At 47.7% G+C, this 16,020-nt stretch overlaps 1 protein-coding gene across 1 annotated transcript in view; it reads right to left on the bottom strand.

The window, feature by feature from the left end:
- CRB2 (crumbs cell polarity complex component 2) overlaps positions 1–16,020 on the bottom strand; it is a 41,253-nt gene that overhangs the window by 4,604 nt on the left and 20,629 nt on the right. The window contains 9 exon segments of the mRNA XM_069073946.1: positions 739–1,612; positions 2,716–2,881; positions 4,242–4,765; positions 5,202–6,089; positions 13,857–13,970; positions 14,755–14,850; positions 14,853–14,898; positions 14,900–14,940; positions 15,437–15,576. Of these exon segments, the coding sequence (XP_068930047.1) occupies positions 739–1,612; positions 2,716–2,881; positions 4,242–4,765; positions 5,202–6,089; positions 13,857–13,970; positions 14,755–14,850; positions 14,853–14,898; positions 14,900–14,940; positions 15,437–15,576 (2,889 nt within the window).

The following is a 16,020-nucleotide window of genomic DNA, read 5'->3' on the forward strand; positions in this document are numbered from 1 at the left end:
GAAACAATAGAGTGTCATAGTGGTAAAGGACCCTAGAACACAGTAGAAGAGAGAAGGCAGAATGTTCAAATTGAAGGGATACTAGAGCATAGAATGTTAGAAGAGAGAACACAGGTTGTTAGAACTGGAAGGGGCCCTAGAACACAGGACACTAGGAAAGACAGAATGTCATCGTTGTAAGGAACTCTAGAACATGCAATGTTAGAAGAGAGAACACAGGTTGTTAGAACTGGAAGGGGCCCTAGAACACAGGACACTAGGAAAGACAGAATGTCATCGTTGTAAGGAACTCTAGAACATGCAATGTTAGAAGACAGAATACAGGATGTTAGAACTGGAAGGGGCCCTAGAACACAGGACACTAGGAAAAACAGAATGTCATCATTGTAAGGAACTCTATAACATGCAATGTTAGAAGAGAGAACACAGGATGTTATAACTAGGAGGGAGCATAGAACATAGAACATTAGAACAAAGAGGAGAGAAGGTCCCAGATGTAAGGGGCCATAGAACACAGAATGTTCAAGCAGAGAGCACAGAATATCAAAGTTGGGAGGGGCTTTAGATATCAGCTAGTTGCAACACCCTTGCTTTACAGAAGAGGAAACTGAGACAAGAGAGTGAAGCCTCTTGTCCAAGGCCACACATCTAGAAAACAGGAGAACCAGAAGGAGGACTAAGGCTGAGCCCTCTCAACTGCAGGGACCACCTCCTGAATCTTCCAGCGCAGGTACCTACTCGCACAGGGGGCCGCTGAACTCAGGGGGGCACTGACAGGAGTAGCTCAGCACCCCGTCCACACAGGTGGCCCCATGCAGGCATGCGTGCTGGAAGCAGTCATCCACGTTGGTCTCACAGTCCCTCCCTGTGTAGCCTGGGGTGCAGTGGCACTGGTAGCTGCCTGGCAGGTTCCCACAGTGGCCATGGACACAAGGAGCAGAGCCACACTCATCCACATCCACGTCACACCGAGGGCCATCCCAGCCGGCCTTGCAGGCGCAGCTAAAGGCATTAAAGAGGTCCTGGCAAGTGCCCCCATGGAGACAGGGATCCACTGAGCACACGGGGTCACCACGACAGCCCAGATCCATGGCACCTCCACTGTCCAGAAGGAACTGCTCTGGTTGGGGTAGAGGCATGGTGAGGCGGACGAAGGGCAGGTCAAGGCCACCAATGGTCACACGGCCTAGGCAGCCAGTGAAGTTTTCTGCCAAAGCAACCTGCATGTGGTTGCGGAGGAAGTCCAGGCTCCCTGCCTGGCCCCAAAGGGTTGTGTTCCTGGCCCCATCCAGCTGCAGCAACCAGCGAGAGACAGAAGCAGCTGGTTCCTCCATGGTCAGGGTGACCAGATGCCAGGCCCCATCGGAAACAGGCACCACACCTCTGAAGGTGGCCCCCTCGATGCTGTTCCCACTCTGGATGGACATGGATAAGGAGCCATTGTGGATGGCCACCCACAGGGAGGCCCCCTCCCCAGCTGCCTGCAACAGGATGGCCTCAGGGTCCCGGGTACGGAAAGCCAAGGAGAGAGTTGCAAACTCCCGCTTGGCCGACATATTGTAGCTGGTGAACACGACAGGTGGCTGATCGTGGAATGTAGCATTGGCCAAACCTAGGGGACAGGCACAGAGCTCTGTGAGCAAGGGTGAGCTTGGGGGCCAGAGATAGGGTCTGCTCCCTACTTGTTCTTGGAGAACCAAGGGTTGTGTCCAGCTGGGGCATCCCAGGGTTAGGGGATGGAGACAAGGTCATCCTTAGAGTATATGGGGCCCAGACAGTCCCTCAGTGGAGAAAGGGAGACCTGGGAAATCCATAACCTACTGGATGTGATGTCTAAGCATGTCCTTGAGTAATATTTGATCTATCAGGCTACGCCAAAAAAGAGGGCATACAGGGCGCAGGCAAAAGAAGCTTTTTCTAATTCCCTCAGCTACTATTTTTATTGTTCAGTGGTTTTCAGTGGTGTCTGAATCTCCATGACCCTGTTTGGGGTTTTTTTGGCAAAGACACTACAATGGCTTGCCATTTCTTTCTCTAGCTCATTTTACAGATGAGGAAACTGAGGCAAACAGGGTTAAGTGACTTTCCCAGGGTCACACAGCTAGAAGTATCTGAGGCTGGATTTGAACTCAGGAAGATGAGTCTTCCTGAATCTAGCCCTGGTTCTTTATCTACTGTGGCACCTAGCTGTCCTTTAAGCTACTGACTCCCCCCAAATTACCTTGTATTTACACGTTTGTATTTACAATAATAATAATGATAATTACTTTTGTTATTTTTATAATGTGTTAAGGTTTTGAAAACACCTTAAATACACATTATCTCATTCAATCTTGTAGAGGTACATATTGTCTCACCCATTAGAACATAAACTCCTTGAGGGCAGAGACTTGTTTTTTGTCTTTGAATTCCCAAGGTTTAGGACAGTGCCTGAGACGTAATAGGTACTTAACAAACGCTAAGATGATATAATATTAAATCATTCTATTCTGTGTTTATGTCATATCCCCCAATTAGTCTTTAAACTCCATGATGTTAGAAATTGTGTTATCCTTTGTCTCTCTCCCCACCCCAGTAGTGTTGAAGACAGAGTTCTGCACATAGTAGGGGTTTTAACGAGTTTGTTGAATAGAATGAATCAATGAATGAATTGAGCGTAGAGCTTAGGACATTCCTAGAGGTCAGAGGATGGGACAAATGGTTGTCTCTACTCACAGATGTAACCATCAGGGACCTCAGCACAGGAGGTAGAAGGCAAACAGGGCTGGTCCTGACACCATAAGCGCTTAGCACATGTCGGCCCCGTAAAATTGGGGGGACAGCTGCAGATGAAGTCATTCCAGGTCACAGCACATGTCCCTCCATTGTGACAGGGTTCAAGCTGCAAAACAAGAGGAGCAGCAGCCCCTGTGTCCGTCAAGCCCAAAGGTGTGCATAGCACCTCCCTCACACTGACCTCTTGTCGGGAATGGATGCAATAGCCCCATTGTACAGAGGAGGAAACAGAGGCCCAGAGGAGGAAGGGGCAGTGCCAGTAGTCAGTCCTACAGCTAATACATTGTTACTGGGTCTGGGAGGTACCTCCTTAGGCCCTGGACAGGAAGTTTAGGGCTGGGTCAAGGAGGACACTGAGGACAGGGGCTCCCCACCCCCCAGAGTCAGCAGGTCTCTGTTTACAGAGTTTACAAACTGGATGCTAGAACTTTAGACAAACTTGGATCTTGTCAGAAAAGTTATTGAAGTAGATTTCTGCCCAGTGAAGGTTAGACAAGACAACAAACAGCAGCCCACAATTCTGTTGTCCTTAAAACATTCACAAAACACTCTCCACACAGCAACGCTTTGAGGTAGGTAATGAAAATATATCTCCATTTAATAGTTGAAGAAACCAAGGCTCAATAACGTTGTTACTTGCCCAAGGTTGAACGGCTAGTAATAGGGCCAAGAGGCAAGCCCAGGTCTCCTCCCTCCAAAGCCAGCATCCTTTCTGCTTTGTCACCCTTCCTATATGTCGTCCAGCCTCCCTTTCAGCTCAGGAATGCTCTACAATCCAGCAGAAGGAGAGGAGAGGACCACTCCTGGCAAGAGGAAGACTTCCTCTGTTTGATGGAATCAATGAAAATAGCCCCTCCCCAGCAGAGATACGGCAGAGGACTGGACGAATTCCACCCATGGAGTCCTCCCAGAGTGAGAAGACCAGGAGAGAGTCCAGACCTGGGTCTGCTCAGTCTCTGGAGTCTAGACACAGGCCTGGACTCTCCAGGTTAGTCTGTCTTTCTTAGACTAGGAATCTCTGAGGACATACCCACACCTTTCTACCAAGTCAAGCCAGGTTGGTGAGGATGAGTCTGGTGAGGATGGCAGTGTAGACTTCCCTTCTCTAGGCCTCAGTTTCTTCATCTATAAAAAATAGGGGGGTAGCCTCTGAGATCCTTTCCAATTCTGACATTCTCTTTTCTCAGGTTCCTGCCAGCTCTGCCATTCTGTGTCCTTTATTCTAACATCCTGTGGCCTCATCTCTTCTAGCTCTGACAGGTGATATTCCATGTTCTGATGTTCTAAATTCTAATGTCTCTTCCAGCTCTGATATTCTAGGTACAAAAGTCAAAGAACCCCTACTAAATGGTTCACTCTCCCTAGAATGTATACATGTGCACACACGCATGCACGTGCGCACACACACACACACACACACACACACACACACACACACACACACCAGCAACCACCTTGTCACTCACCCTGCAGGTATCTTCAGAGACACAGCCCAAAGTAAGGTTGCTGGCCTGCCCTGCATACACTTCCCCAGAACTGGTCCAGTTGCCGGGGTGAAGGAGAGGGAGGAAGTTCAGGCGGAGGCTGTTAAGACGAATATCCTGCAGGCAGCCTTTAAAGTTGCCACCCCAGGGCCCAGCTGTGGCTGGTGGGGCCAGACTCCCTACATGGACCTCATAGTTGGGGCCCAGAGGCGGCCCTCGAAGTTGTTCAGAGCCTAAGCTGAGGGTCACCAGGTGCCTGTGTCCATCATCCAGGCGTCCAGGAAGGGTCACCACTGCATTGTAAGCTGTCTCCATGTGGACCTCCCCTCTGGCCAAGAACACTGTGTAGGTAGGCAACGAGCCATTGGTCATCTGCAGCAGGAGGCCCTCAGCCTCACGAGTACGCAGAACAAAAGATACAGTGAGGTTGGAGTCTGGTTCATCTCTAAGCAGGAAGGAGGCCATGCTGTGGGAGCCCCCCAGGCCGAAGGTCCACGATGGTGGCTCTGGGGAGAAAGGGGACAGTAGAGGAATCCTCAGCAAGCTGGAATGGTCAATGTAGGAAAGGATATCCCAAAGGGGAATGGGGTCCCTCCTTGGGTTTCATAGAGACACAGTCTCTACCCTTGAGGTTTGAAGTAAGGAAACACTGCCTCACTTCTCAATAAACCCCAGCCTGAAGGGGAGAGACACCACCCTCAACCTGGAACAATATTGACATCCTGGGGGCACAGAGGGTCAGAGAGGTACATGGCCCCTGGCTTCAGGGATCCTCTGTCTGAAGTGGGAAGATGTGACTCCTAGACTCAAGGAACCCCTTACACCCTCACTTCCTTGAGAGTAGGGGCTATATCTTTCCCACATACCAGGGGCTTCTAAAACCAGTCCATTGTTGCTAACTCCCTCCCCATATCCTTGGCCCCAGCCAACTTTGGAACTCACCCTGGGAACATGTAGGGCCTTCATAAGGCCTAGGGCAGGCACAGCGGAAGGTTGTCCAGAGGTCAACACAGGATCCCCCATTGTCACAAGGCCCTGAGCTACACCAATCAGTATGTTCACAGCCCAGCTGTACCCCAGGCCGGCCATCAGCAAGATCCTGGGGCACCAACATATGCCCATCCACACGCACATCTTCCAGGCAGCCCACAAAGCTCGGAGTGGTCCCAGCCTCACCACCCACATGGACAGTCAGGAAGGCTGGAGAGTCTAGGGCTACTTCTTCTACAAGGGAATGGCTCTTCAGACAAAGCCCACTGCCACAAGCCTCATGCCACAGCCTCAGTTCCAAGGCTGAGTGGAGAACTACTTCCGCCCGGTGCCAGTGCCCATCACTCAAGGATGGGGTGTTGAGGTTCAAGGACAGCTCAGTGCCCTGACTCCTCAGTATGGCCCACAGGGTGCCCTGAGACAGCTCCAGAGTGAGGCTTTCCACAGTGTCTCCTCGGGAGAACAGAAGTCCATCAGTCAGTGTAGTTCGAAACCTCAGTGACACAGCTGGCTGCCCAGGCCCATCACCCACAGGCAGTGCCACAAGCAAGGAGCCACCAGTTGCCAGGGAAAAGGTAGTAGATTGGGCACACATGGGTCCATGGAAGCCTTGCAGGCAGTGACAGGTATAGCTATGGGTCCCCGCCTTGTAGATGGGAATGCACTGGGCCCCATGTTGGCAGCCATGACCTTCACATCCAGTGAGCAGGACAGAGCAGTCCTTCCCACCCCAGGTTGGGGGACAGTGGCACACATAGTCATTTACACCATCCTCACAGGACGCACCATGGAAACAGGGCTCAGATGCACAATCATCAACGTTGACCATACACGATACACCTGGAGAGAGAAAGAGAGAGTGTGTCAGCCCACAGACATGGAACCCCAGAATAACCCTCCGGGAAGAGTTTGAGTCATTCAGTCCAACCTTTCACTCAGTAGAGTAATTGACTCCAATCAATCAATCAACAGACATTTATTAGACACCTCCTATGTGCTAGGCATTGGGGATAAATGTAAATTGTAAATTTTAAAAATGGAAACAAGTCCTATTCTCACGTTATCCTACTCTCCACAGCATCACTAAGAGGCAGTCAGATACTGTCCACTTGAATAATAGAAATAACCTTTTTTTTGGGTTTTTAATTTAAATCTATTTTTAAAATGATCTATTTTAATGGCAGCTCAAGCTGGGGACCTAATAGATTTGCTCTAATTATCTCTAGAGGGTTAAAATTAAAATATACCTAATAATAGAAATAACCTCCATCCCTATAATATTTTTAAGATTTACAAAGCACTTTCTTCACAACTTGATGAGGTAGGAAATGTAGGCATTATTATCCCCATTTTACAGATGAGAAAACTGGGGGTGGAAGAAGTTTAGGGACTTAGCTGCAGTTACAGGGCTAGATTCAGACCCAGGTTTCTTCTCACTCAAAGTTAAGTTCTTTTGCCCCTCTACCATTCATTAGCCACCAAGGGAGGGCCAATCAGCACTAATTATTAAGAAGTCATTCCTTTTTTTCTTTTTTCACCAGACCTGTCATTTCATCGGTATCATAGGCAACAGACAGTGCGGAAACTTCCTTCCCCAAAGCAGATCAGTATCTCCCCCATACCACAGAGGTGTCGAGAGTTGCCCAGGGACACTAGAAGTTTAAATGTGAAAGGCAGAACTGGAGCCCGAGTCTTCCAGATTGCAGGGCTGGCTCCCTCATCCAGGACACCATCCTGTTGATGCATATCAGGCAAAATCTACCACCTTGTAACTTAGTCTGAAATGTTCTAGATGCTGTTTCATGGTAGATAACGAAAAAGACCCAAGAAGTTCAGCTCCCATTGAAGAAACATACAGGATGTATGACCCTGGGCTCTTGTGCCCTGCATTTTTTTTTAAAGCAATCGGGGTTAAGTAACTTGCTCAGGGTTACACAGCCAGTTATTTCTGGGTGTGGTGCTAAGTATCAGAGCCCAGATTTGATCCCCAGGTCGTCCCAACACTGGAGCCAGTACTCTTACTCACTGAGCCACCTGGCCACCCCATGCATTGACTCTTACAAAGCACTAGCCAACCTGCACTGGCAGAGGGTGTGTCCTCACCTGGGAATTCCTTATGTCAGTGGAATCACAAGTCCAATCCTTATCCCCATCCCTGTTTTTAGAATTGGAAAAGCTATTAGAGGAAGTTGTCGGTAAATATTTATTAGATGCCTACTGTGTACCAGGCACTGAGGATACAAAGGAATGTAAGTCACATTCCCTGCTCTGAAGGGCTCAGTCTAATCAGTAAGGTAGATGCCTCCCCTCCCCTGCACTTTACAAATAAGGAAACTGGAGCCCAGAGAGAAGCAACGTGTCCAAAGTCACAGAATTAAGTGTCAGATTGGGGAAAACCAAAATAGGAAACAAAAGGGAAAAAGTGATAGAGCCTTCATTTGAACCCACATTTCTAACTCCAGTCCACTACACATGTTCCTTGCTCTGCCCTCTCGAGATAAACAGGACAACTCTATTGGGTTCCCAGCCCAAGTTGCCATTAAAATCCCCCGCCGCTACCCCTGAGGGTCAAAGTCAAGAGCCCCAAGTGGGGTGTCCCCACTCGTGAGAGGTGCAAAGCCCTCAGCAGGGCTGGGCTGGGCTGCTATGTTCCTCACTAGCCTCCTGCCCCCACCACAGCATAGCTCTGCCTAACTCACACCAAGTCTAATGCAAACCCCAACACAAATCACAGGAATGGATGCCTTTAGAGCTGGAGGGGACCTTGGAGACCATCCTGTCCAAGCCCTTCATTTTACAGATGAAGAAACTGAGGCCCTGAGAGGGGAAATGGCCCACCCAAAGTCACATAAGTACTGACTGGAACTGCTTTCTTTTTCTTTGTTGTGGTTTTCTTGTTTCAGTTGTGTCTGACTCTTCGTGGCCCTATTTGGGATTTCCTTGGCAAAGATGCTGCAGTGTTTGCCATTTCCTTCTCCAGCTCATTTTACAGATGAGGAAACTGAGGCAAACAGGGTGATGTGACTTGCCCAGGGTCACATAGCTAGGAAGTGACCAAGGCCAGTTTTGAACTCACAAAGATGAGTCTTCCTGACTCCAGGCCTGGCACTCCATCCACTGTGCACCTATTTTCTATTTTCATCTTCTGTATCATTCTAAGGCTTACAGAGCCCTTTCCTCACAACAACCCTGGGAAAGAAGCAGTGGAAGTAGGATGATTTCCATTTTATAGATGAGCAGACTGAGAGCACAACCAGTAAGTAGCTGAGCCAGAATCTGGACCCCCATTTTCCGACTCCTGACCAAACACGCCTCACCCTACACCAGAACACCTCCTCTCAGTCCCCTCCATCATCTCCCAGCAAGTGCACATTCAGCTTCTGCTTGAAGCCCTCAGGCACAGAGAAGCCCCAGGCCTCAGGCAGATCAGTACAAAAATCAAATGGGGGCACAGTTCTGGTTGCTGGAAAGTTCTTTCTTGCATAGAGCTAAAACCTGCCTCCCTTTCTCCACCCCCCTCTTCATCCCATCCACTGCTTCTGGCTCTGCCCATGGAGACCAGATCTAAGAACCCCAATCCCTCCTTCCATGGTATGGTATCCAGGAGTAACAAAAGGGCCCTTCCCTCCTCCCCCATCCTCAATCTGGTTTATACAGACAAAGCTCTGTGCCTTCCTCCCCCTCTCCACTGGGTCAATCCCACTCATACCTGCCAGGAGCAAGAGGCCCCCCAGGACAGCCCCTGAGAGCAAGGATGTCATCTCACCCCCTTTTCAGACATGGGGGCCAGGAAGATTAGGTGACTGCCTTGGTAGGGCATTGGGCTGTGGGCCCAGCCAAGTTAAGGGAGCTGAAGGCCAGGACAGCTGCTCACCAGGAGCTGAGCTGAAGCAGCGGCTAATCCAGCTCCCCTTGACCCGCCCCATCCCTCCCATCTCCACTCCAGCTGGCTCCCATCAGCACTGACAGACGTGAGAATGCTCCCTCCCTCCTTCCCTCCTCCACTTGACGTCTGCCCAGCCCCAGCTGGGGAGGCACTGAGGCAGGGGGCAGTAAGCAACATAAAAAGCACCTGGAGACCCTTTCACTACGCCCATCTCTCCAGTAGGAACAGAGAGCCCAACCACTGCACCCTTACCCACATGAAGGGGGGAAGGAGAACTGATATCAGCTACTTCTGTTTCCATAAAGCTTTAAGATTTGCAAATCACTGCCTTCACAATTATCCTGTAAGGCAGAAAGTACAATTACTATAGAATTACCTCCAAATGCCACATCTGATGCTTATTACCTGTGTGGCCTTGGGAAAGAAACTTCCCTCTCTGGATCTCAGTTTCCTCATCTGTAAAATGGTATTTGACTGCATGGCTTCTGAGGTCCATTCAATTCTAGATCTTTGATCCCCATTTTACAGAGAAGGAGATGGAGACTCAGAAAGAAGATATGGCTTTTTCAGAGTCATACAACTAGTAAGTCACAGAAACAGAAATCATCAGTTTAAGAGCTCAAAGTCCTCTAATTAACCATCTCATCCAACCCCTCTATCCAGAGATGTTAGTCATTAAATAGACATCAAAAGTCAGTTAATTAGTGGTGAGGAGGGACAAGAAACCAGATCTCCTAAGACCTTACAAGATAAGGAAAATAGGTACAAAGGGGAGCAGTGCTTCTCCAAGCTCATACAGGTGGTAAGTGGTCATGCTGGGATTTGAATCGAGGCTGCCCTAGCCCTCAAGTGCAGGCTCTTTCCACCATAGCTCTTGCCCTGGAGCCTCAGCCAGAAGCCAGGTCTACCCAAGGTGAGCCTAGGAGATGGAAATCTTCACATCCCTACCACAAAATTTCTCCACATCCCCACTACAAGACTCCCTAGGACCCATACCCACTATATTCAGATGTGAGAGGAAGAAAAACAGAGACAGAGAGAGAGAGAAAAAGAGACAGAGAGCAAGAGAGAGAGGCAGAGAGTCCCTGCCTGTGACTGGTTAGGAACTGAGGACAAGTGGAGGAAGCAGGTGGCACACAGCTCCCAGGATGGGTTCTTGTAATCTCATTAGGTCCCGACCCTATTACTATTTCATCCTCTTACCCTGGAAAGTTCCATATTTCAAAGTGCCCCCTCTCTTCCCCCAGATGCCTCAATCACCACCCTCCAGGAGACATGGAGAATACCCCCAAAACCTCCCAGAAACAGAGTTTCAGAGACAATTAACGTAAGAAAGGAGATTGAACACAATGAAAAAAAGAAAAATCCTACATAACTCAAAATATTTATAGCAGCATTTTTTTTAGTATCAAAGAAATTAAAACAAAGCAAATGTCCATAAATTGGGGAATACCTAAACAAATTGCATTATATGAATGAAATGGAATATTACTGTTCCATAAGAAACAGTATGGGGGAGGCCAGGTAGCACAGCGAGTAAGAGCACCGGCTCCAGTGTTGAGAAGACCTGGAGATCGAATCCCGGGCTCAGACACTTAGCACCCACCCAGAAACACCTGGCCGTGTAACCTTGAGCAAGTTACTTAACCCCAATTGCTTAGGGGCGGCCAGGTGGCTCAGCGAGTAAGAGCATCGGCTCCAGTGTTGGGATGACCTGGAGATCGAATGCCGGGCTCAGACACTCAGCACCACACCCAGAAATAACTGGCTGTGTAGCCTTGAGCAGGTTACTTAACCCTGATTGATTAATAAAAACAAAAACAAAAAAAAAAAACCAGTATGTAATAAAGAATACAGAAAAGCATCAGAAGACCTGTATAAACTAATGCAAACTAAAGTAAGTAGTGAAGTAGAACCTAGAAAAATAAACAGATAAATATATAGAGGCACACACACATAATGAATATAAGTAGAAATAGCAAAACAATTGGAACTGATTGCTATGAAGTTATAATGATCAAGCTTGGCCCCTGAAGAAGAGAGAGAAGAATTCCCCTCCTTCTCTTTTTTCAGAGGGCAGTGTAGGTATGGAATACTATCTATGGTATTAAACTTGGTTCTGCTGAACTTTCTTGCTTTTAAGAGAGAGTTCTCAGGGCGGCTAGGTGGTGCAGTGAACAGAGCACTGGCCCTGGAGTCAGGAGGACCTGAGTTCAAATCTGGCCTTGCGACCTTGGGCAAGTCACTTAACCCCAATTGCACTCCAAAAATTAAAAAAAGCAAAAAAAAAAAAAAAAGAGAGAGAGAGAGAGTTCCTTGGAAGGAAAATTGAGAGCAAGATATATGGGAAGTAAAAGTGATAAAATAGAAAATGATATCAATACTTCTTTTAAAAAAGAAAAGACATTTATGGACCAGAAGACACCAGAAGAGGGTAACCATGATGAGAGAACTAACCAAGTCATTTGAGAATTGAATGAATGAACTAGGGATCTTTGGCCTGGAGAAGAGAAGGCTTAGGGGAGTGGCATAATCACTGTCTTCTGGGACCTGAAGGGCTTTCCTGAGGAAGAAGGATTAGAATGGTTCTACTTGACCTTGGAGGGAAGAACTAGAAGCAAGGGGTGAAAAGAAGACAGAGAGAGAGAGATTTCAGCTCAATGTAAGGAAAGGTTTCCTATCCCAAAATGAAATAGAATACTTCTTTCATACTAAAGATCTTCAGATAGAGGCTAGATGACCATTTGTCAGGGTGGTTGTCCAGGGGATTTTGACTCGGGTATGTCTTGGTTTGGATCCCCTCTGAAGGATCCCCTCAACTCAGATTCTCTGAGAAATTGGGTTTCCTTGGTCTCCTTTATTTCCCTGCCCCCACTACTCATGGCCTTCTTCTTGGGAATGTCTAAACCCAGAACAAACATGGTCACAAGCAGAATTTAGGGCCGAAAGGAACAAGCACTTTAGGTGAGATACTAGTCTGGGGGGTTCTTCACTTTTTTTGTGTCTTGGGCTCCTTTGGTATTCTGGTAAAACCATAATGACCCCTTCTCAGAAGAATATTTTTTAAGTACATAAAATAAAATTCATAGGAATCCAAAGGAAACCAATTATATTGAATTATAGGGACCAAAATAGTTTTTAAAAAACAAATTCACAAACCCCAGAACCTCTAATCTAGTTCAACCCTATAATTTTACAGAGGAGGAAACTGAGGCCCAGAGAGGCAGAGTGGCAAAGTATATTATTAACCTGGGATTTGTAAACTTTAAAAAATATTTTGATATTATATATAAACATTTTTCTGAATTCACATGCCAGCTTTGACATTCTATGTGACATTCAGCTCATGACCCCAAATCCTGCCTCTTCCCATCTCCTCTATTAGTATATTATCTGGCCTCTGAATAAAAATGCCTCCATTAATGGTGAATTCACTACCTCCTAAAACAGACCAGGAAGGCTTCAGGGGCCTGGAAGTGCCAGGGACTGGGAAAGAAAGGTCTCGCCTCTGTCCAAGATCGCTGAATAGAAGAGTTAGGCCCATGGTCTGTGCCAGGGACAGGGAGAAGAGGCTGGGTTCAGAGGGAGGAATTTGTACTGGGATGCGGGGGGAGGGAGGGGGAAGGGGTGGAATAGAGAGGACAACATTCCAGTGGAAGGGGTGGGAGTGGTCATTCGAAGGTACATGTAGCTGAGGGTGTGTACGAGCATGCACAAAGCTGTGAACCACAATAACAATGAAAACTCACATTTCTCTGCTTCATTAAGGCATTCCAACAGCTCTGAAGGAGGTTGTGCAAATGTTCATGTTATTCCCATGTTAGAGATGAGGAAAGTGAGACTAAGGGAGGTTTTGTGACTTTTCCAGTATCGTAAAGTGTGTGTGTGTGTGTGTATGCACATACTCCCAGATACACAGAGCCACACAGGTCTAGCCCAATGCAGCCCTTTGGCACCCATGCACAAAGCCCCCTCATCCATGCCCTCTTCTCTTCTGCCTGGTCAAGCCCTCCCCATCTTCAAGGCCCACGTCTTCTGTGAAGCCTCCCCTGAGCTTCTACAGTTCCCTCACCAAGCCCTGAGGGCCTGTTGTCTTGTCCCAAGAGGGATTTCAGCAAATCTGTGACCTCAGGCCTTGTGCTAGGATTTGAACCCAGTTCCTTTGACTCCAGATTCACTTAACAGGCTCTAATAGCTCCCAACCCAGGTACTGGGTCTTCTCCAGTTCTCTGCATACCAGCACAAGGCTGGGCATAGTGGGAGTACTTGGGAAATGTTCAGAGAGGGAAGGAAGATAGGAATTAATGAATGGATAATGGACTCAGTGAATGAATAGACTAAATAAATGAGCAAATGAATAAGTGCCTGATGGAAGAAATAAAGAAATGCTTATTAATCATTGCTTTTAACTTCTAGTGTACTCAGATTTATGTAAGTGGATAAATGAATGAATAAAGTAAATGAGTGAGCTAAATGAATGACAAAGTAATGGAGGAAAGAAAGAAATAATGGATTGAGTTAACGAATGCCCAGAGTTACCCCAAAGGACAGCAGACATCCTCCATCAGTGCCAAAGAATTCAGATGTCAGGAACAAGGTGGGACTCTCTTCCTGAACTGAGCACCTCCCTCTCCAGACAGTAGGGCTCAGGTAGTAATGATCCCCACTCAGGTAGAGGGCGCCATGCCTCCAAACCCTCCTCCCATCTGCCCATCAAGCACCTGTGTACCCTGCCAGGCAGTGGCACTGGAAACTGTTGGGAAGATCCTCACAGGTCCCTCCATTCAGGCAGGGTTGGGATTCACACTCATTCACATCCACAGAGCAGTCGTCCCCTGTGAGCAGAACAGTCAAGAGTCTTCAATTAGCCTTAGACACAGAGAGTGAAACAACTTCCTTCCATAATGCCCATGAGGTCTCTTAGTTTGGGACCTCACTTATGAGCTATCTGGGTACCAAGTCCGAGAGACTGACAATCAGAATATGAGATCCTAGAGAGGATCTAGTACAACCCCTTCATTTTACACATGAGGAAACTGAGGCACAGAGAGGTGTCCAGAGTCACACAGCTTGTAAACAGCAATAAGAAATAACATGAGAAAGGTTCTAGGTGGCGCAGTGAGTAAAACATCAGCCCTGGAGTCAGGAGGACCCAAGTTCAGTTCCGGCCTCAGACACTTAACACCCACACAAAAAAAACTAGCTGTGTAACCTTGGGCAAGTTACTTAACCCCAATTGCCCTCCAAAAGGCAAAAAAAAAAAACTAAAAAATAAAAAATGACATGAGTGAAGAATATAGAAAAGCATAAGAAGACTTAAATGAACTGATGCAAACTGGATTTTCACATTGGTGTCCTCCGACTCCAAATTTATGCTTTTCTCATTGTACCACACACAGTCTGGCTCAGTACCTCCCTAATAACTAGCAGTTGCTTAGTAGGCATTCAAGCTTGGACTAGAACCTAGTCTCCTGACACCCACTACAAGCCTTTTTCCACCATTGAAACCCTCCTCCCTAGCATACTGTCTCTGAAGTCCTTGGTCAGATGTTCCAGGGAACAGGGCCAGACACAGATGGGGAGAAATTTGGAGGGAGGGGCTCCCCAAGTCTCACTCACCTGTGAAGCCAGGAAGACACTGACACATAAAGCCGGCTGCTGAACTGTAGCTGAAGGTCCCAGGAAAGACAGGTTGGGCTCCCCCGTAGAGTGACTGATTGGATCGCTGGAAACAAAGGCCCCCATGGAGGCAGGGGTCCCCCACACACTCATCCTCATCCATCTCACAGTGCTCCCCATGGTAACCTGGGGCAATACCCACAGAGATATCCATGTACCAATACCCTCATGAATTTATACAAACATGCACACACATGCTACAAATAGATACACAAGCAAAAGTTCCCTTATACGTACAGACATGTCTATGAGCTCTACACATGAATGATTATGTGCATGCACATTGTTTGTGGAATTCCAAACTAGAAAGTTAGAGACCACTTAATATACCAAGATCTAGGAAGAAGAGGACTTACCCAAAGTCAGATAGGTAGGAAAGGCAGCACTCTCATACAAGTGTCTTTGAACGAGGCCATACTGACTTTTTGGAATAACAATTACACATGAGAATCCTTAGAAAACTAATGGGGCTAATGAGGACCCATTGGCCAAGATGAATCAGAGATGCTTATGGTGGGCGAGGCTGGAAGAGGGATTGGGACAAACATGGGCACACTGGCATGTGCATTCATGCACATGCATGTGCACATACTCGTGCATATTCGCACATGCACACACATACCTGGCAGGCAAATACAAGTATAGTTGCTCAGCCCATCCAGACAGGTGGCATTGTGTAGACAAGGGCTGGACAGGCACTCAAGCACTTCCACCTCACAGAGAGCACCCTCGAAGCCAGTCCCGCTGCAGTTACACTGGAACCTGGGACAGATCCAGCACCCAGGGGTCACAGACCCCCAGAGGCTGACAAGCACTCTGACACTCCACAGTCCCATCCCATGTCCAACCCCACCAGAGCTGAGGGGTAAATTAATCTGATCCCATCATTTTTCAGAGGGGAAATCTCAGACCAGAGAGGAGAAACTGCTTGCTTAATGTCACACAGCAAGCTATTAGCAGAATCACTGAATCCAATGTCTGTGAACTAAAAGCTGGAAGAAGCCTTAGAAATCATCTGGTCACCTTCCCCCCCCCCCCCCCCTTCACAGAGGAGGAAACCAAGGCCAGGAGAGTTGAAGTGGGTTTGGCCAAGGTCAGGAAATGAATCCATAGCAAGGCCAGGACTCAAACCCGAAAAACCTAGGAGGATGGGCATCCTGTAGCAGGCTGCGGGACATGGTTTGTACTAGGTCAATTTACCCTTGT

Source organism: Petaurus breviceps, unplaced genomic scaffold, assembly GCF_028583685.1.
Source record: "Petaurus breviceps papuanus isolate PSGF00001 unplaced genomic scaffold, PetGlider_PUasm1.0 90879, whole genome shotgun sequence".
Classification (NCBI taxonomy): domain Eukaryota; kingdom Metazoa; phylum Chordata; class Mammalia; order Diprotodontia; family Petauridae; genus Petaurus; species Petaurus breviceps.